This window comes from Microcebus murinus, chromosome X, assembly GCF_040939455.1.
Source record: "Microcebus murinus isolate Inina chromosome X, M.murinus_Inina_mat1.0, whole genome shotgun sequence".
Lineage (NCBI taxonomy): Eukaryota > Metazoa > Chordata > Mammalia > Primates > Cheirogaleidae > Microcebus > Microcebus murinus.
Genome location: NC_134136.1, coordinates 100,847,238 through 100,874,545, shown reverse-complemented (window position 1 = coordinate 100,874,545; position 27,308 = coordinate 100,847,238). Strand labels below are relative to the sequence as shown.

General features: G+C 38.3%; 1 protein-coding gene across 1 annotated transcript; it reads left to right on the top strand.

Annotated features, from left to right (window-relative positions):
* The first annotated feature begins 3,550 nt into the window (after nt 1-3,550).
* Nucleotides 3,551-5,270, top strand: LOC105867110 (melanoma-associated antigen B18). Its single transcript, XM_075999497.1, has 2 exons — nt 3,551-4,624; nt 4,752-5,270. Exon 1 carries the CDS (start codon nt 3,551-3,553, stop codon nt 4,586-4,588), a length of 1,038 nt encoding a protein of 345 aa, XP_075855612.1. The 3' UTR covers nt 4,589-4,624; nt 4,752-5,270.
* Nucleotides 5,271-27,308: the final 22,038 nt, after the last annotated feature.

The window sequence follows — 27,308 nt, the reverse complement described above, 5'->3', positions numbered from 1 at the left end:
TTCATCTGAGTCAGAGCTTTTAGGTGTGAACATACTCATTCCCTGCTCCCCCCTGACAGGCCCAACACCCGATGAATGGTACTACCACATATGCACATAAGTGTTGATCAGTTAAAATAATTTGATGGTGAGTAAATGTGGGTCACACCACTCAACATCGTTACATTGAGAACTAAGTTTTCAACACATGAATTTTGGGGAACACATTCAAACCAGTACAAGAACCTAAAACTCCTTACCCACAGTGGAATGCCTTTGATCTACAAAATTTTACATTACCAGGTGTGTTCCAAAGGTTACAAGCTCAATAAGTAAATATTCAGTGAAAAATCTAAATATTTAATTTACTAACAAGTAAGTTGAGAGGTTGGAAAATTTCCTTTATAAATTGAGACTACATATTAGCATAATACTTCAAACAAATGAATATTTTTGTAGTCACACATTAATGAAAAAATCTTGATATAAAGTCCACTGGAACAACCCTATTTTGAATAAGTTTGTGAATCCAGAAGGAAGAGTGCTCTAATTCATCTTTTAGGTCTACATGCATACAAACTAAGATAATAACAGCACTCATATCGCTTAACATATTCACATTAGAATTTATAAAGATAATAATAAAACCCAACTGGCACATTGACTGCTTTGCTATGTAGAAGAAAAACATAGAAACTAAATTCCTTCAAATAAATGTAGCTTTAAATTCACAGTAAAATATCTATGTTTTCTAAAATTATAACTATCTGTAGGCACAAGTAATATATCATGTTACAAAGACTAGGGCCTGAACAATGATTATTCCAAACTTTTCATTAATAATCTTTAATAATAGTTAAATTATTTGATCAGTTATTAACTTGTATCATTCTTAAGCAAGATTTTTTGTTAGTGAAAATTATAAAAATATATATTTTAAAATTTTGGAATAAAGAGTTTTCTGATATTATTGAGAGAAAGGGAGATTTAGTTTTTGTTATCTTTCTGGGCAGTAAAATGAGCCAATTGTCAGAAAACCAAATGGACGTTAACAAATTATTCTCCTGATAGATACATTTTAGCCAATAATCTCTAAAGTTATGATAGAATTTGAGAATTACAATTCTGCAGCCCTTAATAGATTAATGGGTGAGGGTGATGATCCTGAGTGTGACTGCAACATCACCACAAAGGTAACAACCCACACTATGCATCTCCTAATGGAAGTGCATAGCATCACCTCTGCAGTGGTCATTCCAACGAACAGATGAATAAATAAATAAACCTTAATATGAACAAGGTTCTCCCTATAACTACTGAAGATTATCGTGCTCAGTGTCAAGCACATTGGGTTATTATTCTATACTCTGTAATGTTTATATGCTTGAGAATTTACATAATAAAATGACTTTATTATAAATATTATGCCCTTAAATTTAAAAGCTCAAGTAAAATAGAACAATTTTAACAAAAATATAAATTAGTAGTATGCTGATAAAGAAATAGAAAACTTTAATTACACCATACTAACTGAAACTGTAGTCCAGCCCTGGGCACCCACAAAGTCTTCCAAGACCAGCCAGGTTTGGAAGCCCATTACACCAAATGCTGAAGGAAAAACTCATCAACACATTAAGAAAAGTCTTACAAACCAGAAAAGAAGATATGAAAATACTTGATCACTTTAACAGGCTAGCTGTCATTGATAAAAAACTAGATAAGGATGCTCCAAGAAAAGAACATTTGAGCCAAGTTCACTCATACACAGACAAATATTCTAAACAAATTTATAGCATATTTAATACAGCAGTGAATAATACAGCACTGAAGCAACTGGGAAATGGGCTATGTCTAAGAAATGTAAAGATCAAATTACATTAGAAAAAATGTGAATTGGAATCCACTATGGTAACAGAGAAGAGAAAGCATCTGATCACGTGTAGGGATAAAGGACAAGCCTTTGGTAATGATTCAACACCAGTTCATGTTAAGAAATGTTAGCAAACTTCATTAAAATGGAATTTCCATATCATAAAATCAACAGCAAACATACATAAATATGGAATGTTAGCAGCATTCCTGATAGTCCAGAAAAAGACACAGTGGTATAATGGCAACTCTACTGGTCAAACTTGAACTGGGTGGCACCGCCAGTATATACAAGAATACCAAAGAAAAGTTATGAAAAATGAAAATAAAGAGGTAATATGATCATCTAATTAAAAATTCTACAAACATCAGCACACAAAAAGTTCAAATGTATAAGGAAATTCAAAAGTGTGGTGCAGAAGATCACTACAGTAAAATCAGGAATCTAATCACACAAAAAAGTATTAATGAGAAAATGTAATGGAAAATATCCCATTCAAAAGAGCAGCAACATCCAAAATATACCTTCAAAGAGTCTTAATGAAAATATACACAAACTTTATTGAAATAAACATAAAAATTTTCTGATAGACTTACATAAAATCTGTTCCAAAGGGAGCAATATGCTATGTTTATTCATGGTGAACACAAAATTGTATAGATGTCAATTCTCCATATTTAGAGAATTAATGCCTTACCTGATGGGTTGCCCTCAAGTTAGCAGAGAGGAGGTAGCCCAGCACCTACAAGGAGTCAAAGAAAGGCACTGAGTGAGGATTCTGAGGGCACTATTTACCCAACAATGGGGACCCTGCAGAGCTCCATCCTACTGTCAATATTGGGAGGTCACGGGCATGGCTTCTGGGCTCAGGATCCACCTTACTCCCTACTCTGGACTCTCAGGGAAATGAAATCCTTGGTCTTTGCTGACTGAGTAGTTCAGCAGAGAGAGAAGTCTCATCGCCTGCGAAAAGACAAAGAAAGGACCCTATGTGAGTTCTCAACAAACCTTCTGTCCCCCAAACAGAGAACTGCTAGAGTTCTGCTTCTGCTGTTGTCCTGGGGGTGGGGGTGGGGGGCAGCTTGTGGGCGTGGCCGGAAGTAGCCTCTTCTGACTTCCGCCTCAGGAGACTGTTGGGGGTGAGGCCTTCATCTGAGAGGTGTGGCCGGAGCAAGAAATCCCAGGAACGGGCAGGTGTCAAGGTGAGTACCCTTTGCTAGACCTTCGGGGACAGGCTTCTCCCAGAACAGAGGCGGCCCCGCAGAGATCCTCCCTGCTCCGCCCGGCCCTGTTCCCACTCCCAGCCCTCGGCGGACCGACGCCCAGCTGTGAGGCCTAAGGCCACTGGCGTCCTTTTGTTTCCTCTGGGCATCTGTGGGATGGGTGGGAAGCCATGATCTCAACGGGACAGGCTCAGGTTAGCAGAGGGAGGAGCCACAGGACTGTTGGGCAGTAAAATTAATATTCTGAGTTAGAACTGATGTGACAAGCTACCTCAGAACAGAGTCCCACCTCACCCGTGCCTTGTGACTTCCCAAAGCAGTGCCCTCAGGAGAACCAACAGAGGCAGCCATTCTTAGAGCCAAGGTAGAATCTCTCTACCAGGGCTGTGTACAATATCTCCTCCTCCATCTTCTAGGGTGACCTCTTCATCAACCCAGCTGCCTACGTTACTGCTTGCTGTCCCCGACCAGGGTAATCATGCCTCGTGGTCAAAAGAGTAAGCTCCGTGCTCGTGAGAAGCGCCGCCAGGCCCGTGGTGAGAACCGGGACCTGGGAGGTGCTCAGGCCACTGCAGCAGAGGGAGAGTCCCCCTCTCCTGCCTGTGTTCTCTCTGGAGGCAGCTCTGAGAATTTGCCTGCTTCTGAAATGCCTACAATTCCGAAGGTCCTTCAGGGAACCTCATCCACCACCAATACTACTGCAGCTGTTCCGTGCACTGATTCAAATGAAGGTGACAACAGCCAAGATGACAAAAGCCTTGATCTCCCAAGGGGAATTGAAAACTTCTACAAAGATCCTTTAAACAAGAAAGTGGTTGTGTTGGTGCAGTTCCTGATGCAGAAGTATCAAAACAAAGAGCCGATTACAAAAGCAGAGATGCTGAAGTTTGTTACCAAGAACTACAAGTGTCACTTCAATGAGATCCTCAGAAGAGCCTCTGAGCACATGGAGCTGGCCTTTGGTGTTGACTTGAAGGAAATCGATCCCATCAGACACTGCTATGCTTTTGTGAGCAAACTAGACCTCAGCCTTGATGCAGCAGTGAGTGATGAAGAGAACATGGCCTCCAAGACCGGCCTCCTGATGATTGCGCTGGGTGTGATCTTCATGCAAGGCAACTGTGCCCCCGAAGAAGAGATCTGGGCAGTGCTGAATGTGATGGGTGTATATGCTGATAGGAAGCATTTCATCTATGGCGACCCCAGGAAGGTCATCACCGAAGATTTGGTGCAGCTAAAGTACCTGGAGTGCCAGCAGGTGCCCAATAGTGATCCCCCATGCTATGAGTTCCTGTGGGGTCCAAGAGCTCACGCTGAAACAAGCAAGATGAGGGTCCTGGAGTTTTTAGCCAAGATCCATAATACCGTCCCGAGTGCCTTCCCATCCTGGTATGAAGAGGCCTTGAGAGATGAGGAAGAGAGAGCCCGAGCCAGAGCTGCAGCCAGGGCTCGTACCGCTGCCATGGCCAATGCACGCTCCAGGACCACGCCCAGCAGCTTCTCCCGTGCTAAGTGAAATCTGAGGCTGTTTCTTCAGGCTTTAGTTGAAAAGGTCTGTAAACATTCTAATAGTGGAGGGCCATTCTGGGGAGGGAGGGAATGAGTGTATGTCATCTTTGTGTTCCTGTTGTATATTGGTAACTGGAGTTTTACCTTTCTTTTTTTTTTTTCTCTTCTAGGATACATTTCAAATGTTGAAGTCTGAAGATTATTTTCTTTGTGGAAGAAAAGGGCCATCAATATTCAAAGTAGTGAATGGCCTGGGTGGCCCTGCAGGAAACACAGTATATATCATCTTTGTGTTCTTGTTCTATATGGATAACTTTGAGGTTTAGCTTTCTGTTTCTTCCTTTTCTGTTATATTTCAAATGTTGTTTCTTATAACTTAAGGTTCCAGTAAGTTCAGAATCTAAATTAATGACATTGGTTACACATTTTTTTTTCTTTTTCTGCCGTTTAAGAGTAGGAGTTTTGTTATTTTGTTAAACAAGTGGGAAACCTTCTTTCATATTTGGTGAATCAGAACATAACACGTGACATTAGAAGAGGCATTTTCTTAAAAATGTGAAAGAATTTAGCAGCAAAATTGGTAGTATCAAAAAACTAGAGGAGAAAAATGTTATATGTGTTCATTTCTTGGTTTCCTTCACCCTTTTTAGTCTGTTCTATAAAAATAAAATATTCCTACCTGGATTGGCTTAACTTATTAATGAATTTAGGAAAAAATAAAGTGTTTATGAATTAAAATTTATGCTGACTGGGTCATTTATTCCCCAAATATTAATTGTGCATGCTTTTTGAAAGTCATTTTGTTAGATATGGGGAAACTAGGATACCAAACAGCCACCCATGCTTAGACTTTTATAGTCAAGGAGCAGTAATCATACAGGGAAAATGGTGAAATAATTCTAAAACCTAAAGGACAAGTAAGATGAAGGACTAAGGAGGTAGACAGGGGTTTGAGGAAAGTGCATGGGAGGGTCTGGCTGAAAACAATAAAGTGCAAATTTCCTGAGGAAAGGCCCTTTGAGCCTTCTGGAAACAATGAGTCCCTTAGCAAGACATAATTTCAAGTTAAAGTGGGTGGTGGACCAGATGAAGCTATGGAACTGGTGAACAAAGGCCAGACACTCAGGGTGTGTGTGTCAGTGTTGAAAGACAAAACCCTAGAGTGAAAACTTGCTCTTAAGAGTTACTACGGTATCATCAATAAACCAGAGGAAAACCTCCTCCCGGGGCAGACATGGATGGTATCCTGTGCTCTTGTTCGCATTCAGTTGAACACATAGAAAAATGTAATTGTTTTATGCATAGAGTCTCCAGGGAATTTCTGGGAAATAAGGGTGAAACTTCCTCGAAGTGGAATGCCAAAAAGCTGCTGTGTTGGCTCTGTTGGCCCTGAAGTGAGAGATCCAGATCCCAATGCCTTAAAAAAGCATTTTAATTAAGTTATCTTGAGTATGATTTAGCAGACTATAAGGGAGAGCTCCGTATTTGATGATGACGAAGTGAATGAAAATGGGTAGTTTGGATAGAAAGCCACCTGGGAGGGAAGTCTGGTCCTTGACACAAATCGGAGGACCTTTGGTTGCATCCGACTGGAGAACACCCCCCACATGCAAATTTAGTAACATCCTCAAATGGGTAAACTTTATTTAGTTTTACTTGCTAAACAACATTATAGTCTACTTTGGTATTAATTTTCCTAGAAAGCTACATATTCTCCTTAATTAATAAAAATTAATCTCCCTAGAGGGGAGGGTGATATCATCTGTGGTAAAAATAATTATAGGATAATTGCCATTAGTTAAAGACCCAATATTTTCCATCACTCTGCTAAGTGTTTCATATTAATTACATAGATTCCAACAGTCCTGCAAGATTGAGTTTATCAGACATGTTTGCAGAACTCGTAATTTTCTTAAGTTCACATGGCTGATAAGTGACAAAGCTGAGTCTAGAACCCTGGTCTAATCTAGACACAATTTTTATAGAGCCCACACCTTTCCACTCCTAACCTGAAGCAGGTTTTTTGTCTTTTAATTCACTATTATTCTCACTACTGCAAAATGTATTACAGAGGATTAAAAAGAAAGGATCCTCTAGCTAATGTACTAAAAACAGACCTAAAGAAGGAAGATGAATATGAGAAGAGAGCATCAGTTGGGGATTGTAGGCTTCATTTTCTGAGTACCCTCCTGTTGCTAGCCCCCAGTTTCCTTGAGAGTGAACTCTCCCCAAGTGTTGGCACATGAGTCTTGCACCAGCACCTTCTCTCATTACAGCACCTTTCCCCTGGGTACTCCCGGATGTGTCTTCATGTCCAAACTGGCACTTCATCTGGTAACCAGGGCTTCACTGACTTCTCTAAAGCCCGTACCCTTGCTTTCTGTGATACAGACACCCCAGAATCACTTGACCGACCCTCAACTTAAAGCATTCAGCTCCTTGAAAATGTCCCTTGGAGGTCCCATCCTTCTTGGTGGAACTGCTGACAGTGAAGTTGAGGTATCTGATTACCATGGGAGTATGTTATTTGAGACTGGCCCCTGAACAAATATGCCAATTGCTGAGTTTACCTAGATGGTCAAAAACCAAGGCCACCCTCATTAGTTTGAGATGACCAAAGACCACAGAAATCACAATAAACATCCACTGAGCCCAAATTCCTCAATTCCCATCCCCAGAGTACTTCTAAGAAGGGAAAAATGGCTTCTTGGCAGACATGCTGTGTTAAAACAGCAAATTTAAAAAAAATTCACCATCCTTCTGCTGCTTCTTATGTCAATACTTGCCCCAGAGGAAAATTTTGATTTTTCCTTCTGAGTAACAGCACCTGTAAATGCACATTCAGTCATTTGTAGGTTTCCAGAATTCTTAAATTAAGATTGTGGCTATGCACAAATAGAAAAAAGCACTTTATCATCCCACTGATGTTCAGTGCACTGGGGTCCATGCAGAAAGGTGCTCCTGAGTGAAAAAACTGAACTCTCTCTGCTGAGATTCTCTAAGGCCCTTTGAAAATTAAATGAGATCCTTTATTTGAAAGTACCTGTGATATAGGAGACTAACAAAGATGTCGAAGAACTGCAAGACAAATTTGCCTCCTTACAAACTCCACCAAGAAATGAAGAGGGTTGTAGTGGGCAGGGAAAGATGTCCAAATAGAACCCTCCAGCAATTGTCCCTCCACAGGAAGACCAAATTCAGTTATTATCCATGCAGGAAAGCACCTTCCGAAGAACCAAATATCAGGAGAGCAATCACAGTACCTGATTTTAACATTATATTAATATCAGGGGAGCAGGCACTGAAGAGGGCAGGAAAGACAGTCTTGCCTTGCCTACTGCACACCTCCCATATCTTCCAGCAAGGCTGCGCCACCACAAGGTCAAGAGAGAATCTGTGTGCCCAGGAGAGGGACAATGAAGTGACTGTGGGACTTTGCATTGGAACTCAGGGCTGCCCGGTCATAGGAGAACACAGCAGAGGGGAGAACTCTGCCAGTGCCCACAGTGGGGGTATTTAGACCAGCCAAGCCAAAGGACAATCCTCTGCCCCAGTGGTAGAAACCTGAGTTCTGGCTATCTCCTCCACCAGCTGACAAAAGCAGTCCGGAACCTGGAATAAATTTGAAAGGCCAACAGGCCACAAAGTCTGAAGTCAATGGGCAGTTCCTATTGCTGTGCTGGCTCAGGGCCAGTGGACTTTGGGTGCATGTGACTCAGTGATTCACCATAGCAATGGCCAAGGGAGTGCCAGTGTCACCCCTACCCCAACTCCAGGCAGTGCAGCTCCTTTCCACCTTGGGAAAGGGAAATGAGAGTAAAAAGGATGTTGTCTTGTAGCTTGGGTACCAGATCAGTCATGGGAAAATAAAGTACCAAGCGGACTCCTAAGCCCCTGATTCCAGGCCTTAGTTCCTGGAGAGTATTTCAAGACACATCCTGTGATGGAAGGAAAGATGCCGCCTTAAAGGGAAGGACCCTGTCCTGGCAGGATTCACCCCCTGCTGAATAAACAGCCTCTGGGCCTTGAATCAACATGACAGGTAGCCAGGAAGTGGGCACCACAGGCTTTGGGGAAGACTGGACTAGCTTCAGGTGTGACCTGGTGCAGTGCCAGCTGAGGTGGCCATGAGGCAGTGCCCACATCACTCGTCTCCCAGCTCCAGAATCCCAGCCTGGAGAGTGAGGGAGGAGAGTGAGAGACTTTGCCTGGTAATGCAGGGAATTCTCCCCTATGTCACCCAAGTCCACCAAAGTGGTATCATTAGGAATCTGCAAGAGTCACAGCATCACGAGGCTCATTCTTGCTCTCTTCCTCATCTCTCAAAGTCTCAAAACATCTCATGTACCATATAATTATATAAAACTATTAGGTACTCATAATCATTTAAAATAAAAAATTTTAAAAAGAAACAAAGATAGCTGTTTTCATAATAAATTCTAATAGTTGCTCTTGTATCAAGCACCTATTATGTAACAGTTTATGGGAGAGACTGCACAGGCTCATCCAAACAGTGTCTTGCTCCCCTTCCTGGGCTCATGGGGCAACTATGTTGCCCAGTCCACCTGTAATTAGGAAGGACCATGTGACTGCCCTTGCCACTGAAATATCAGCCTTCAAGAGCCCATGTTCATATGTAGAGCTACATGTAGGAAACAGCCTGTATCCCTGGATCACCTGTCAGTGGAGACCTCTGCCTACCTACATCACATTTTATGTATATGAGAAATGAACCTTTGTGGTTTCAATCCATTCTGTTGCAGGTTTTGTCTGCTGCATCAACTAGCAGATACTTTATCTGAATAATGCGCAGGTACTATTTTTGTGGTTAGAGGTATTTAAATATTTTAATTACAAAGGTAATAGCACAACATTTATTCTTGTTGCAAAAAATTTCTCTCTCTCTCTCTCTCTGGCTTTCTAGCATTCTCTTTCTTTCATTCATTCTTTCATAGTTGCCTTTCTTTCTTTCCAGTTAATTTCTAAATGTTCATTTTAAAAGAATATATAAATAGCTTCTGAATATAATTATATGCATCACCACTTTAATTATACATTTGTTGCTGTGTATCAGGTTTAAGAGTAGGAGCTATGTCATTCTGTAAAACAAATTTGGAAATCTTCCATCTTATTTTATGACCTGGAACAACATAATATGGCAGCAAGTAGGTGTTTCTTTGGAAATAGTAAAGAATTCAGTTGTAAAGTTTTGGGGCTCAGTAAGTGGAGATAAATAAAGTGAAGTGTTTATAGATGTTATCCTACATGTATGCCACCATTGTTCGCTGGATGTATTAGGACAGATGACTTGCCCTCTTTGTTTCACAGGTCTATAATAGAGATGAATTGGGTCCAACTGGTATGCTTAATGAACTACCCTCCACCCTAGAGACTCATCATCTGTAGTTGGACCTGATTGAGAGAAACAGACTTAGATTTTGGGCTCATGTTGTAATAGAGTCAAAACTGAGGGATGTTGGAGGAGGGTGAATGTATTTTGCATAAAGCTGGACATGAAACACTGGGGTCCAGAGGATGAACTGTGCCTGACAGAATCTCATGGGACTCCCATGAGCTCCACCTCCTGGTGACCATGGCTTTGTGTGCTCCTAGTTTGGGTATGGTTAGGCCAGTGACTTGCTTCTAAGTAAAAGGTTATGGTAAAGGTGATGTGTGCCTTCCCATAATGACATTATGTTATGGGTTTTGAGGAAATCATCAGAAACAAAATATCCTGCTGACTCAAAATTTCCTCTCCACATAATATGTCACACACACAGAAAAATATTCAGATTCTTCTTTAAAAATAATGATAGCAAGGGAGGAAAGGGACATTTGGAATAGGGAGTTGGAGACTATGGCAATAGAGAGAACACTGTGACTGTAAGATCTGCAAGTATTTCAAGACTTAGGCAAAAAGAGTTTTTCCTTTTTTTCAATGATGTATTTGGTAAACTGATTTTTTTACCGTTTTTTGTTTGTTTATTTCAAAGTATTACGGGGGCACAATTGTTTTTGGTTACATGGATTGCTTTTGTAATTCTCGAGTCAGGGCTAAAAGTGTGCCCATCACCCAGATGGTGTTCATTGTATCCCTTAGGTAGGTTTCCCTCATCCCTTCCTCTCCACCACCCCCTGTTTAATTTCCATTGAGATTTACTTCCCTATATGCACATGTGTGCTGCAAATTAGTACAACCCTGTGGAAAATAATTTGGAGATACCTCAAAGAGCTAAAAATAGAAACACCATTTGATCCAGCAATCCCACTACTAGGCATCTACCCAAATGAACAAAAGACATTCTATAATAAAGACATTTGCACTCCAATGTTTACTGGCAGCACAGTTCACTACTGCAAGGATGTAGAAACAACCCAAGTGCCCTTCAAAGCATCAGTGGATTAATAAAATGTGTTATATGTATACCATGGAATACTACTCAATTACACACACACAAAAAAAACAATGGTGTTCTAGCACCTCTTACATCATCCTGGATAGAGTTTGAGCCCATCCTTCGAAGTGAGGTATCACAAGAATGGAAAAATAAGCACCACATGTACTCGCCATCAAATTGGTACTAAATGATCAACAGTAAGGTGCTCACATGGTAGTAATACTCACTGGTTGCCAGTCAGATGGGGCCATAGGCCATAGGTAAACTCACAACTAATGGATGTGGTGCCCAGTGTATGGGGGAAGGGCATGCCTCTAGCCCTGGCCTGGGAGAGGCAAAGTCACTACTTGTAACCAAAATGTTTGTACCCCAATAATATCCTGAAATAAAATTTATTTCAAAAAGTTTATTTAAATAAATAAATAAAAGTGTGGTATGTGTATATATACTATAGATATTATCTGCCATGAAGAAGGATGATTTAATGCCTTTTGCAACAATCTGGATGGAACTGGAGACCATTATCCTAAGTGAAGTATCTAAAGAATGAAAAGAGCAAACACCACGTATACTCACAATTAAGATTTTTTCTTTTATAGACAAGAGTGAACAAGGCTAGAAAGAACCAGGTGTGTGAGGAAGCTGGATGAAAGGGTGGTGTGATTTGATAGTTGATTAGAGAATTTTTACATAGAGGCAAAGCTATTCTCAAGAAGGGTTGTTTTCTGGCTCAGGTCAGGCTGGGACAAAGTTCAGAGACTGGAGGAAAAAGAGAAGCTGAACCAAAGTTTGGTCAGGGAACGTTTTATTTACATTGATTAGCAGAGACAAGCAGTTCAGTTAACCATGCACAAGGCAAAGAAAGGGAATATTGAGGATCTGTGTCTGACCTTGTTACCAGTAAACAAGAGGAACATCCATGATTCTCATGGAAGCCATGCGGGGAAGAGTGTGTTCTACCAGAAGTTCTTCTTCTGCTGGAACACAAAGTAAGGGGGCAGAGGGTGGAGGAAGGGAGATTTCTTAATCTTCACTGTTTTCCAAGATCGCAAGGCTTATATAAAATTCAATGTGATGTAAGCATTATAATATTATATATAAGAAAATAAAAGTTTTATTATTAAATAATCATTAAACTGGAATATGATGCACATAACAGACAATCTGCTAACTAAAGAATTAGCAAAGACAGAATGAATCTCACTCAATTATATAGCCTATTCCCAAAGTACCTTTCCTCCTTTGCAATAATCCTTTTTCAAGGAGTCTTTCCTTACTAAGTATGAATTGTTTTTTCTTATTCGACATGTATTTTGTAGAGAGGAATTTTTGAGTTAAGAGGATATTTTGTTCCTAATAATTTCCCCAAAATGTAATCATTTGAGTGACGCTCATCACCTTTACTATAACTTATTATTTAGGAGCAAGTCACAGGCCTACCCACACTCAGATACAACCTATTAAATGTATATTCATAACATAAAAAACACTTCTTCTGCAAGTAAGAGGATTTGATGGCACCATTTGTCGCATATATTTCTTCTTAACTTCACCTAGGAATTGGGGTGGCTTTCTGTATTAGCTAATTGCTTTCATCCAAAGGAAAAACAACCTTGGGTTGTCAAACTAGCAATAGGCCTACTTAGCTTTTCTGTTGTTGTTGTTGTTAATGGAGACAGGGTTTCCCTCTGTCTCCCCAGATAGAGTGCAGTGCCCTAATCATAGTTCACAGCAACCTCAAACTCCTGGGTTCTGGTGATCCTCCTGCCTCAGCCTCCTGAGTAGCTGGCATTAAAGGTGCCCACCATCACACCTGGCTAATTTTACTACGTTTTGTAGAGAAGGTGTCTTGCTCTTGCTCAGGCTGCTTTCTAACTCCTGACTTTGAGCGATCCTCCCGCCTCCACCTCCCAGAGTGCTAGGATTACAGGCATGAGCCACCTCGTCCTGCCCTATTTTGCTTTTTAAAGATAAACAGATTTTATACTTACAATTCTTCTAAAGTAAATGCCACAAGAAAAAGGGGGTGGTGAAAATATTATTGCAACAGAAGAGAAAAATTGTAATAAATTATCAGCTTTTCATTGCTCTTTAGTTTCTGAAGCTGCCAGCAAACTATCCAAATATTAAATAATTATGGAGGTCTCCAATGGAACAAATTACTCTAGTTTTCCTGTTATTGACTAGAGAATATAGTAGTGGTGTCCTGAAAACCTTGAGGAATGGATATAGACTCGTGTACTAGAGGAATAGAAAGAGAGGAAGGATAAAATCAGATTATAGATCAACTATAGAGAAAAACAATTACAGATAATGGTACCAAGGTAAAAAATCAGAATAGTTGCATGGCTATAGACTACAGAGGTTAAAGGAACAATACATTTATTTCTCTAAGACCTTATACAAATCTATAATGTGCTCAATTATCTTTATAAAATTTATTTTCCTTCTTTACTGGAAATATGGGAGCATTACAGGGTAAGTGCCTTTTCCTTTTTGATTTTGTTTTACAAAAGGTATTGCTTTCTAAATGGCTATGGCTTATCTTTCTGGTGAGCTATTCTTACTGGTTCTACGATACATCTTGAATTAAACCAGTATCGTCATTCCTTATGCCCTACTTGACCAATACTCTTGTCACTTTAGTTGATAGTATATACAAAGATTCTTTTGGCTCCTCTACACCATAATGTAAGTTTAAAACAATTGTATCATAAAATATTTAAAGGAAAAATTTAACTCCTCTTAGAATCCATTTTAACATTTAGTGTGAGAAAGTGTTTCAGTGCATTTTTTCCCAGTTTGTATATCCAGTCATTCCACTGTCTTATTTTAGTAAAAATAATATTCTTTCTCCATTTCCCTGAAATAGCATTTTTAATATAATAATAAGAGATCCAAGTATAATTGAGTCTCTTTGGGGACACTCTATTCAGTTTGATTAATCTATTTGCTTACCTCTGCAAATCTACCATAATTTGTAATTGCCATAGTATTTTAAAATGTATTTTTAATTGACAAATAGTAATTTGACATATTTGTGAAATACAATGTAATGTTTTGATCTATGTATACATTGTAGAAAGAGTTAATCAAGGAAATTAACAAAATCATCACCTCACAAACTTATCTTTTTGTGGTGAAGACATTAAACATTTTTTAGCTATTTTGTAATATACAATATATCACCATTAACTGTGGTTACAATGCAGTGCAATAGATCACTAACCCTTATTCTACCAGTTTAACTGAATCTTTGTACCTTTTCATCAACATATCTTCATCCCCCATCCCTTCCTCTCCACCCAGCACCTTTTACTCTCTGATTCCATGAGATCAACTTTTTAAAATATCACATATAGGGAAGATCATACAGTATTTATCTTTCTGTAGCTGGCTTATTCCACTTAGCATAATGTTCTCCAATTCTATTCATGTTGTCATGAATGATAGGAATTCTTTCTTTTAAAAACTGCATAGTATTCTATTGTGTATATATACCACATTTTCTTTATCTACTCATCCCTTGAAGAACACTTAGGTCACTTCCATGTGTTGGCTATTGTGTGTAGTGCTGAGATGAACATGAAAATGCAGATATCGCCTTGACATGCTGATTTCACTTCCTCTGTATATATACTCAGGGATGGGATTGCTGGGTCATATGGTAATTCTAATTGTAGTATTTTAAGGAACCTCTATACAATTTTCTAAAATGACTGCACTGATTTGCATTCTCACCAGCAGTACACAATTGTTCCTTTCTCTAAACATTCTCACCGACACTTGTTTTTTGTTTTTGTTTTAGTTTTTTTCCTTTTTTGAGACAGAGTCTCACTCTGTTGCCTGAGTAGAGAGCAGTAGTGTCATCATAGCTCACTGCAGCTTCAAACTCCTCTGCTCAAGTGATCCTCCTGCCTCAGTCTCTCAAGTAGCTGGGACTACAGGCATGTGCCACATGACACTTGGCTAATTTTTCTATTTTTAGTCAAGATGGGGTCTTGCTCTTGCTTAGGTTGGTCTCTAACTCATGAGCTCAACCAGTACTCCCACCTCAGACTCCCAGAGTGTTAGAATTATAGGCATGAGTCACTGAACCTGGCCAACACTTGTTTTTATTTGTCTTTCTGATAATAGCCATTCTAAGGGTTGGTAGGTGATACAATATGTTATTGTGGTTTCAATTTTCATTTCCCTGATTAGAGGTGCTGAGTATATTTTCATATATCTGTTGTCCTCTCATATCTCTTCCTTTGAGAAATGTCTGTTTAGATCCTTTGCCCACTTTTAAAAATCAAGTTTTGGTTTAAATTGATGTTCAGTTGTTTGATTTCCTTATATATTTTGAATATTAGCCCCATATCAGATATGTGGTCTGCAAATATTTTCTCTCAATCTGTGGGATGTCTATTGATTCAATTGTTTACTTTGCTGTGCAGAAGCTTTTTAGTTTGATACAATCACATTTGTTGACTTTTGCTTTAGTTGCCTCTGCTTTCGAAGAAGTCCATTCTAAGCAATCATTGCCCAGACCAGTGTTGCTGAGCTTTTCCACTATGGTTTCTTCTAGGAGCTTTATAATTTTCAGCTCATACATTTAAGTCATTTACCTATTTTTGAGTTGATTATTGTATATGGTGTGAAATAAGGGTTTAATTTAATTCTTTTGCATGTGGATAACCAGTTTTTCTAATACCATTTATTGAAGAGACTTCTCTTTCCCCATTGTGTGCTTTTGTCATTGCTGTTAAAAACTCATTTACTGTAAATGTTGTAATTATTTCTGAGCTTTGTATTCTGTTACATTGCTCAATGTATCTGGTTTTAGCCCATTACCACTCTGTTTGATTAAAATAGTGTTATAACGCGTTTTGAAATCAAAGAGTGTGAGTCCTTCATCTTTGTTCTTTTTGCTTAAGATGGATATGGCTATTAAGGGCTTTTCTGATTCCATAGGCATTGTAGGATTGCTTTTGCTATTTCTGTGGAAAAATAAAATTAGAATTTGCATAGGGACTGTGCTAAATCTGTAGATCACTTTAGGTAGTATGGGCATTTTAACAATATTAATTTCCTAATCCATAAACATGGAATATCATTCCACTTACTTGTGTCAATATTAATTTCCTAATCCATAAACATGGAATATCATTCCACTTACTTGTGAATTTCTTTCTTTAATGTTTTATAGATTTCAGTATAGAACTCTTTCACTTATTTGGTTAAATTTCCTACTAAATATTTTTCTGATGCTACTGTAAAAGAAACTGCTTAATTTATTTTTCGGATAGTTCATTGTTAGTGCGACTTAGTATGTTGAAGCTGTAACCTGAAACTTTATTGAATTTATTTATCAGTACTAGATTTTTAGAGGAGTCTTCAGGGTTCTCTATATATTTAGGGCTTGGGGCACCCCAGTGTTGATACAGCTGCAGTGACCAAAGGCTTAGATCCCAACACTAATTCCTTTGGAATACCTAGAAAGCCTTCTCAGGAGGAACGGTTCAAACAAGCCCAGACTGTGAAGATCAAAATCAATACTTAAGTCTTCAATGCCTAGACATCAATGAACATCAGACAGCCATCAACAATACCCAGGAAACACAACCTCACCTAACAAACTTAATAAGGTACCAGTGACCAATCCTGGAGCAATGTAAATGGGTGACATTGTAGACAAAGAATTTAAATAGCTGTCCTGAAGAACCTCAGTTAACTTCAAGACAATACAAGGAAGGAATTTAAAAGACTATCAGATTGACTGAACAAAGAGATTTGAATAAAAAAAAAATCAAGCAGAAATTCTGGAGCTGAAAAATTCAATTGAGAAATGGAGAAATGTATCAGAGTCTCTCAATAGCAGAATTGATCAATCAGAAGAAAGATTTAGGAAGCTTCAAGACAGGCTGTTTGAAAATACACACTAGGAAGGGGAAAAAGAACAAAGAATATAAAAGAATATAAAAAAGCCTCAAAAGGGCAAATCTAAGAGTTACTGCCTTAAGGACGTGGTATACAGAGATACTGGGATAGAGAATTTATTCATAAAAATAATCACATAGAGCTCTATGGACCTAGAAAAATATATCAATATTCAAGTACAAGAAAGTCACAGAAAACCAAGCAGAATTAATCCAAACAAGACTACTCTAAGGCATTTAATAAGCAAACAGACTACTAAAGGACACAGATAAGGAAAAGATCCTAAGCAAAGTAAGGAAAAAGGAAAAGAAATTAACATATAAAGGAGCTCCAATATGTCTGGCAGCAAACTTCTCAGTGGAAACATTACAGACCAGGAGAGAAGGCAATGACATATTCAAAGTGCTAAAGGAAAAAAACCTTAATCCTAGAATATTACATTAGCAAAAATATCCTTCAAACATGAAGGAGAAATAAAGACCTTTCAAGACAAACAAAAGCTGAAGGATTTCATTAACACCAGACCTGTCCTACAAGAAACGCTAAAAGGAGTTCTTCAATCTAAAAGAAAAGGATGTTAATGAACAATAAGAAATCATCTGATGGTATAAAACTCACTGGTAACAGTAATTACACAAACACAGAACACTCTGTTGCTGTAATTGTGGTGCATAAACCACTTATACAACGAGTAGAAAGACTAAAAGCTAAATCTATCAAAAATAAGAATACCAACTTTTTAAAAGCTAGTATGAAAAGATATAAATGGAAACAACAAAAAGACAAAAATCAAGGGACTGGAGTTAAAATGTAGAGTTCCTTTTAGATTTCTCTTTGCTTGTTTGTTTACTGTAAGCAGAGTTATCATATGTCTAAAATAATTGATTATAAAATGTTTTTAGCAAGCTTCATGGTAACTTCAAATTTAAAAAAAACTACAACAGATACATAAAGAATGAAAAGCAAGAAATTAAACACACTACCAGAGAAAAATCACTTTTACATAAAGGAAGACAGAGGGAAGTAATAAGAAAGAGAGGACCACAGAATAACCAGAGATCAAAACACAACCTGGCAGTGGTAAGTCCTTTCCTATCAAAAATAACATTGAATGTGAATGAACTAAACTCTACAATCAAAAGGCATAGAGTTGTTAAATGAATAAAAGAAATAAGAGCCAACTACTACATCCTTCCTGCCTTCCTTTGTCTGAAAGAAACTCACTTCACTTATAGAGACACAGATGGACTGAAAATAAAGGGATGGAGAAAGATATTCCATGCAAATGAAACCAAAGAAGGGCAAAAGTAGCTATACTTCTATCAGATAAAATAGATTTCTAGACAAAAACTGTAAAATGAGAAAAATAAGGTCATTATATAACGATAAAGGGATCAACTCGGAAAGAGGACAAAACAATTCTAAATATATATGTACACAATACTGGAGTAACCAGATATATAAAGCAAATATTATCAATGCCAAAGAGAGACATAGACCCCAATATAATAATACTTGGAATATTCAAACCCCACTTTCATCATTGGATGCATCATATAGCCAGAAAATCAAAAAAGAAATATTGGACTTAACCTGTGCTATAGACCAAATGGACCTAATAGATATTTCCAGAACGATTCATCAACAGCTGCAGAATAAATATTCTTCTCCTCAGTTTATGTATCATTCTCAATACATGATATGTTATACCACAAAACAAGTCTTAAAATTTTTTTAATAAAATTGAAATCATATCAAGTATTTTCTCTGACCAAAATTGAATAAAACTACAAATCAATAACAAGAGATACATTGGAAACTATAAAAAGAAATGAGATAACACCTAACCCCAGCGAGAATGGCCTGTATCAAAAATCCCAAAACAACAAATGCTGGCGAGGATGTGGAGAGACAGAAACACTCTTACACCGCTGGTGGGACTGCAAATTAGTGCAACCATTGTGGAAAAGAATTTGGAGATACCTCAAACAGCTAGATATAGAAACACCATTCGACCCTGCAATAGCATTGTTGGGCATCTACCCAAAAGAAAATAAGACATTCTATTATAAAGACATCTGTACCCGAATGTTTATCGCAGCACAATTCACTATTGCAAGGTCATGGAAACAACCCAAGTGCCCGTCAATTCAGGAGTGGACAATTAAAATTTGGTATATGCTCACAATGGAATACTACTCATTCTAAGAAATGACAGTGAGCTAGCACTGCTTATGCTATCCTGGATTAAGCTAAAGCCTGTTATGCAAAGGGAGGCAACACAAGACCAAGAATATGGGCTCCACATCTACTCACCATCAAATTGGTACTGACTGATTAAAACTATGGTGCTCAAATGGTGGTAGTACTCACCAGGGATTCGGGCGGGGGAGCGAGGGGGAGACCACATCCTAGGGATGTGGTGAGCATTGTGGCAGGGAAGGGAATATCTCTAACCCTACCTAGGGAGAGGCAAAGATATACAAGGTAACCAAAATGCCAAAGACAAAAAGAAAAAAAAAATTTATTGGATAGTCGGCAGGTGTGGGAGGGAATAAGGGAATGGTGTATACATACATAATGGGTGTGGTGTGCACCAGCTGGGGGGTTGACATGCTTGAAACTCTGGCACAACCGTGGGGGAAGGGGTGGCAGGGGCAATATATGTAACCTTAAAAATATCTGTACCCCCATAGTATAATAAAAGAAAAGAAAAGAAAAAAAGAAATGGAAATGAAACAATATGTTCCTGAAGGACCAGTGGGTCAATGAAGACATTATGTCGGAAATGTAAAAGTTTCTTGAAGCAAATGAGAATTACAACACACCTATGTGATATAGGCAAATATCATATGTTCCCACATGTAGAAGCTACATATTAAAACAATAGATCTCATGGTGACAGAGATTAGAAGAATGGTTACTGGAGGCTGGGAAGGGTAGTGGTGAGATGGGATAAAATGTGGATAGTTAATGGGTACAAAAATGTTGTTAGAGAGAATGAACAATATTTTATAATAAAACTCAGGGACTGTAATAACAGTAAGTTAGGAAACACTTTAAAATAACTAAAAGAGTGGAATTGGAATGTTACTAACTCAAAGAAATGATAAATGCCTGAAGTGATGGATACCCCAGCTTCTCAGATTTGATTAATTCACATTGTATGCCAGGATCCAAACATCACATGTATCCTATAAAGATGTACAACTAGTATATACCTATAATAATTAAAAAGAATAAAAGTTAAATGGAAATAGTGATTGCAAGCACCCTTTTATTTTTTGATTTTAAAGCAAAACCTTTCAAAGTTTCCAAATTATGTTTGAAGTTTACTGTTGTTGTTGTTGTAGATATTCTTTCCTAGTCTGATAACATATTATTTTCAGCATGAATGAATATTAATTTGATAAAACATTATTCTGTATCAATTTAGATATCAGTTTTCTCATCTACTCTGCCCATGAGGTATGCTAGCCCTGGACCTATTTACCCTCAGATCTATTCTTCAAGCTTCCTCTCCTCTGTTCTCCATTACATAATGTCTGAATTCTATTTTTCATGCTCTGTTCCTTCCAACACCTGGATGCCAGCTCAATTCAGCCAAAGATGGTAACAGCGGGATATAAGATCCCAGGAGGAAGGGAATGTGCAGAGTTTTTCACCACCTTCCTCTCTGCCTCAGGTGGCTTCTTCTTCAATGGCTATATTAATGGCTACGATTTCCTTCATATTGATCAACCTCGTTTCCTTATCCTGTTGACCAGAACTCCTAGTCTCAAGTAATAATACCTTTTCTCTTGGTTCCTATGCCCTAGAGGGGGAAGAATCTTCCTCAAGTTGCTAAGTATTATTTGCTTGACTATCCTTGCTTGACTTCTTGAGTAATGAATTTCCTCCATTTAGGGTGGTTTCTGTTTTCTGGATAATCTTTGATTCTTACAGTTTGCCAATTATATTGACCAATTTTCTCATTTGGAACCTTGATTTTATTTCTAGGAAAAACTCAACTCTGTCATATTCTGTCAAATATATATGTACACAACACACATGTCTTAAAAAATTCTAAGAGTATATTGGAGATATTTATTCAACTTTTAAAAAATTTTGAACACTACAGATAAAGCTCCACCATATTGCCTACCAGAAACAGCCTGCAGGCTACTCAGAAAGATATTAAATCTTAAAATGGTATTATAAGAAAAAGAAATGCTTAAAACATCCAAATAATTCAAGAGCTACAGAAATAGTAGCATATTAAGCCTAAATAATCAGGATGTAGAAAATAATGAATCTAAGTGCAAGAATGATGAATTAGAAGACAGTAGCATCAACTAATAAAAGGCAGGTTTTGGATAATAACACAAAACACCTTTTATATAGTATTCCTTTTCTCCTCCTCCCCCCAAAAGTCTGAGTCTCCATCATGACCATCCCCCAGATGGTGCACATCTCACTCATTATGTATGTATATACCCGCCCCCCTCCCACCTGCCCAATACCCTATTACTGTAGTACCTATGTGTCCACTTAGGTGCTACTCAGTTAATACCAGTTTGCTGGAGAATATATCTGGTGCTTGTTTTTCCATTCTTGGGATACTTCACTTAGTAGTATGGGTTCAATGTGGTATATGTATACCATGGAGTACTATTCAGCTCTAAGAAACAATGGTGATATAGCACATCTTATATTTTCTTGGTTAGAGCTAGAGCATAGTATTCCTTTTTATAACACTATATTTACATAAAACTCTTTTTGTAGGTTTTATCAATCATAAAAGAAAGAAGTAGAAATAAGTGATATTATTTTAATATTATAAAATTCTACAAAATATACCTCTAGAGAGATTTAAAGAATATAAGAGAATATAATAAATACATTTACCATTACATCAGGATAACAAATAGTAGAGCAAAAAAAAGAGAAGGTTCTAAGTATAGAGGAAGGAATGATAGAATTATCATTCTGTAGCCCCTAGTGGATTAATTGATGGGAGTGAAGATCCTCAATGACTACCAACATCACTGCAGAGGAGATAACAGACATTCTGTATCTTCTAATTGGACAATTTCTGACATACAGTGTCATTTCTAGAGTGGTCTTAAAAATAAACCAACAAAAAAATAAATCTTTATCAGATCAAGCTTCTTACTATAACTATTGAGGACTGTTTTTACTGAGTGCCAGGTATACTGGCTTCATTATTGTATTTTCTGTACTATGGTATATGTTTGGGAATTTCAAGGATAAAATTATTTTATTGTAAGTATGTCTTTAAATTTAGAAACCCAATTGAGATAGAAGATAATTATCAAATATAAATGACTAAAATGGCTCACAAAATTAGAAAACTTAACTGAACTGTAATTAAAACCCAATACAACTTTAGGATTCTTTCAGACCAGCCAGGTTTTCAGGCTTGTTGCATCAAATGGGGAGAAAAAACTAATCACCATATTAAATAAACTGTTTCAAACTGTATAAAAATAAGAAATCACTCATCCACGTTTAACGAAGTAGCTCTCCTTGATACAAACACCAGATAAGGATGCCTTAAAAAGGAATACTTAAGTAAAACACACTCAAAAACAAATACCACAAACAATTCCATAGGATATCCAATATAGTAGTAAATTAATAAAGAATCAGGTTGTGTCCAAATAATACAAAGATTATATCACATTAGTAAAAGAAGTAGTATAGAGTTATTCACTACAATAAGAGATAAGAGAGAAAAAAATTCATGATCGTGTGCAGGGATAAAGTAGAAGCCCTTGATATAAGTTCTGCATAAATTCGAGGTAATAACTTTTAGCAAAATTATATAAGAATGGAATTTCCATATGGCAAAATACAAATAAATGTACATGATTGTGAAATGTTATAAACATCCCCAATAACGTGTAGAAAAATACAAGAGATATGGGCATATGGAACCAAAAATCTGGATTGGAATGTGTAGTCAGTAAAAGCCAGGCACAATAACACCAAAATAAATAAGAGGTGTGAAATGGAAAATATACCATTCACAATAGCAACAATGTCTAAAATGTACCTAACTTGAAACCTTACAGAAATTTATGACATCTTTATAGAAGCAACGGTAAACATTTACTGACAGAGTTGAGGGAATAAAAGAGTGCCAAATATAGCAGTATGCTACATTTATTCAGAGAAACAGAATACAGGCAAACCTCAAAGACATTCGGGGTTCAGTTCTAGACAATTGCAATAAAGCGAATATCACAAGCCATACAATTTTGTTTTGGTTTCACAGTAGGTATAAAACTTATGTGCACACTATAGTCTATTAAGTCTGAAATTACATTACATCTAAAAAAGCAATGTATATACCTTAACTAAAAATACTTTATTGCTAAAAAACACTAACAATTTTCATAGGCTTCAGGGAGTTGTGATGTTTTGGCTGGTGGAGACTTTTGTCTCCATGCTGATGGCTGCTGACTGAAAAGGGTAGGGGTTGCTGAAGCGATTTCTTAAAATAAGACAACAATAAAATTTGCTGAATCGATTGACTCTTGCTTTTACGAAGGATTCATCTGTAGCATGCCTTGCTATTGGATACCATTTTACCCACAGTAGAACCTCTTTCAAAACTAGAGTCAGTCTTCTGAAACCCTGCCACTGTTTTATGCCAGGTTCTAAATCGTTTGTTGTTATTTTAACAGTGTTCACAGTATCTTCACCAGGAGTAGATTCTAGTTCAAGAAACCACTTTCTTTGCTCATCCATAAGAAGAGACTCCTCATTCATTCAAGTTTTATGGTGATATTGCAGTGATTCCGTCATATCTTCGGGCTCTACTACTAATTCTAGTTCTCTTAACTATTTCCACCACATTTGCACTTACTTCCTCCACTGAAGTCTTGAACCTCTGAAAGTCATCATGAGGATTGGAACAATTTCTTCTAAACTCCTATTATGTGGATATGTTTACCTCCTCCCGGTTGCATCTAGAATGGTGAATCCTTTTCAGAAGGTTTTTAATTTATTTTGCCCAGATCCATCAGAGGAATCACTATCTTTGTCAGCTATAGCTTTATGAAATGTATTTCTTTAATAATAAGACTTGACAAAATAACTCCTTGGTCCATGAATTACAGAATGGGTGCTGTGTTAGCCAGCATGAAAACAACACTAATCTACTTGTACATCTTCATCAGAGCTCTCAGGTGACTAGGTGCATTATTAAGGAATAGTAATATATTAAGAGAAATCTTTTCCTCTGATCGGGTCTCAACAGGGGGCTTAAAATAGTCAGCAAACCATGCCATAAACAGATGTGCTGTCACCCAGGCTTTGTTGTTCTACTTACAGAGCACAGGTAGAGTAAATGTAGCATAATTTAAGAGTCCTAGCATTTTTGGAGTGGTCAATGAGCATTGGCCACAACAGAAAGTCACCAGCTACATTAGCCCCTATAAGAGAGTTAGACTGTCTCTTGAATTTTGAAGCCAGGCATTGACTTCTCTGCTCTAGCTATGAAAGTCCTAGATGGCATCTTCTTCCAGCTTAGGGATGTTTCATCTTCACTGAAGATCTGTTGTTTAGTATAGCCCAGGGATCCTCAAACTGTGGCCCACAGGCCACATGCTGCCCTCTAAGGATATTTATCCAGCCCGCCTGGAGTTTTTGCCACCACTGCCTGTCCTGCTTAGCAGCCAATTCGTCAGGAGCCCACAGTGCGCATGTGTGGAATGTGCGCCACACTCTCCAACGGCCCTGCAACAGTCTGAGGGACAGTGAACTGGCCCCCTGTTTAAAACGTTTGAGCCAGTTTCATCAATTAGCTAGATCTTCTGAATAACTTGCTATAGCATCTATGTCAGCACTTGCTGCTTCACCTTGCATTTTTATATTATGGAAACAGCTTCTTTCCTTAAATCTCATGAACCAACCTCTGTTAGCTTCAAACTATTCTTCTGTACATACCTCACCTGTCTCAACCTTCAGAGAAGTGAAGAAAGTTAGGCCCTTGCTCTAGATTAGACTTTGGGTTAATGGAGTTTCACGTCTGGTTTAATCTTCTATCCAGACCATGCAAACCTTCTCCATATCAGCAACAAGGTTGTTCTGATTTCTTATCATTTGTAGGTTCACTAGAGTAGCACTTACACTTTCCTTCAAAAACTTTTCCCCTGCATTCACAACTTGGCTAACATTGGCACAAGAGGCCTAGCCTAGCCTTTGGCCTATCTCAGCTTTTGACGTGCCTTCCTCTCTAAGCTTAATCATTTCTAGCTTTTGATTTACAGGGAGAAACTTGACACTTCACTTGAACATGTAGGGGCAATCGTAGAGTTATTAATTGGCCTAATTTGAATATTATTGTGCCTTAAGGAATAGAGAGTCCTGAGGAGAGGGAGAGAGACTGGGGAATGGCTGGTGGGGAGAGCAGTCAGAACACACACAACACTTATCCATTAAGTTCGCCATCTGAAGTGATTGAGGTTTGTGGCACCCCAAAACAATGACAATAATAACATGAAAGAATACTGATCACAGATCACCATAATAGCTACAATAAGTATCAGAAAACTTGAAATATTGCAAGAATTACCGAAATGTGACACACAGACACAAAATGTGCACATAATGTTGGGGAAATGGCACTCATAGACTACCAAGGTTGCCATAAACCTTCAATTTGTAAAAAACACATTTGCGAAGGACAATCTAGCAAAGTACAACAAAACGAGGCATGCCCGATTTGTAGAAATGTCAATTCTCCTTATGTTATTTACAAATATAGTCTCCTATGCACAGCTTCCAAGATGACAACCATGCTAGGACTATTCTTTCCCATTCCCAAAACTAACCAAGGAAAATCTGAAAAAGAAATAAACAAAGAAAAATATCATAAATGTCAGCAAAACAGAAAAGTAAGAAACCCTTCCTTGAAGCACACTATGTCTGCTAAACTAGTGCTTGTGTAGGGGCATGCCCTGAAGTAGAGACAGGGCCATAGTCTGCAGTACAAAGCAGATGATAGGATCCACTGAAAGAATGATTTTAAAGTTTGGCCTTTGCTTCTTCCAATGTGCCTTGGACAATTCATTTCACTTGAAGAATCTGAGGTAGTACCTCTGACCCCACGTGCCAGAACCATGGAGTAATAAATACTCCAAGTAGACTCGGCGCGGTGTCACCCACCTGTAATCGTAGCACTCTGCGAGGTCGAGGCAGGTGGATCAATCATGGTCAGGAGTTTGAAATAAGCCTGAGCAAGAGCAAGACCCCATCTCTACTGAAAATGGAAAGAAATTAATTGGGCAACTAAAAATACATAGGAAAAATTAGCCAGGCATGGTGAACTTGCCTGTAGTACTAGCTACTTCGGAGGCTGAGGCAGCAGGATTGCTTGAGCCCAGGAGTTTGAGGTTGCTGTGAGCAAGGCTGACGCCATGGCACTATAGCCTGGGCAATAGAGTGAGACTCTGCCTAAAAATACATACATACACAATAAATAAATAAATAAATACTAAAAATAAACAAAACAAAATTTTCATTGATTAAAGCAGTATGAAATCAGATATTATAGAAATAACTACCTAAAACCTCTTAAATGCTTGAGGACTGGCTTCCTTTATGATTATCTTAATCGATATCTTAATCGATATTCAATTATCTTAATTGAATATAAGACACAAACTAAAACAGAATAGGAAATATCCCAGTGGATCACATGTAATAAGCGTATGAATTTACTACTGAAACATTTGGAAAATGCTGCTGATGTCAGCCAAGAGAGATCACAGTCAAAGCCGTCAGAATAAGGAGCCCCCTCATTTTCTCAGGCTTGATTTTGCAGTCCATGGTAGGGGATGGGGGCATTCATATCAGAGGAGGCAAGAATTCTAGGCCCTGATACCAGCAGTCAGCATGAGGGACTAAGTGAGGCCTAAAGGACTCAGCACCTCAGAACAGATAGGATGTCACATAGTCTCCCCTCCTTCATGCCCCCTCCACACCACAACGTACCTTCCGCAGCCATGGGGGGCTGGGCCAGGCAGTAGTGGCCAGATGAGGATTCCTGCACTTTATATCAGGAGTCCCAGGCAGTCGAGGTATCTGGTATCAGAGGCTGGTTCCAAATACATAGACAAAAGCTGACCCAGGAACTCTAAAGAGTGAAGAGAAGACAGTGAGTGAGGAGTGATGCAACATCCATTCCAGAAGAATGGGAGCTCCACCCCTACTGCCAGTTGGGAAAGTCCCAGGCATGTCTGCTGGGCTCAGGCTCCCCTACCTTTCCATTCTAGACTTTCAGGTAAACAAAGTCCTTAGTCCCAGGCCTGGGGACTCAAGAATCAAGGAAAGGACTTGCTGTGAGACCCCGGGAAGCGCCCATCCCCCAGAAACAGCTGGACACACTGCCCCGCC

Excerpts from the sequence above, each read along its gene's own strand:
- LOC105867110 (XM_075999497.1), top strand. The coding sequence starts at position 3,551 with ATGCCTCGTGGTCAAAAGAGTAAGCTCCGTGCTCGTGAGAAGCGCCGC.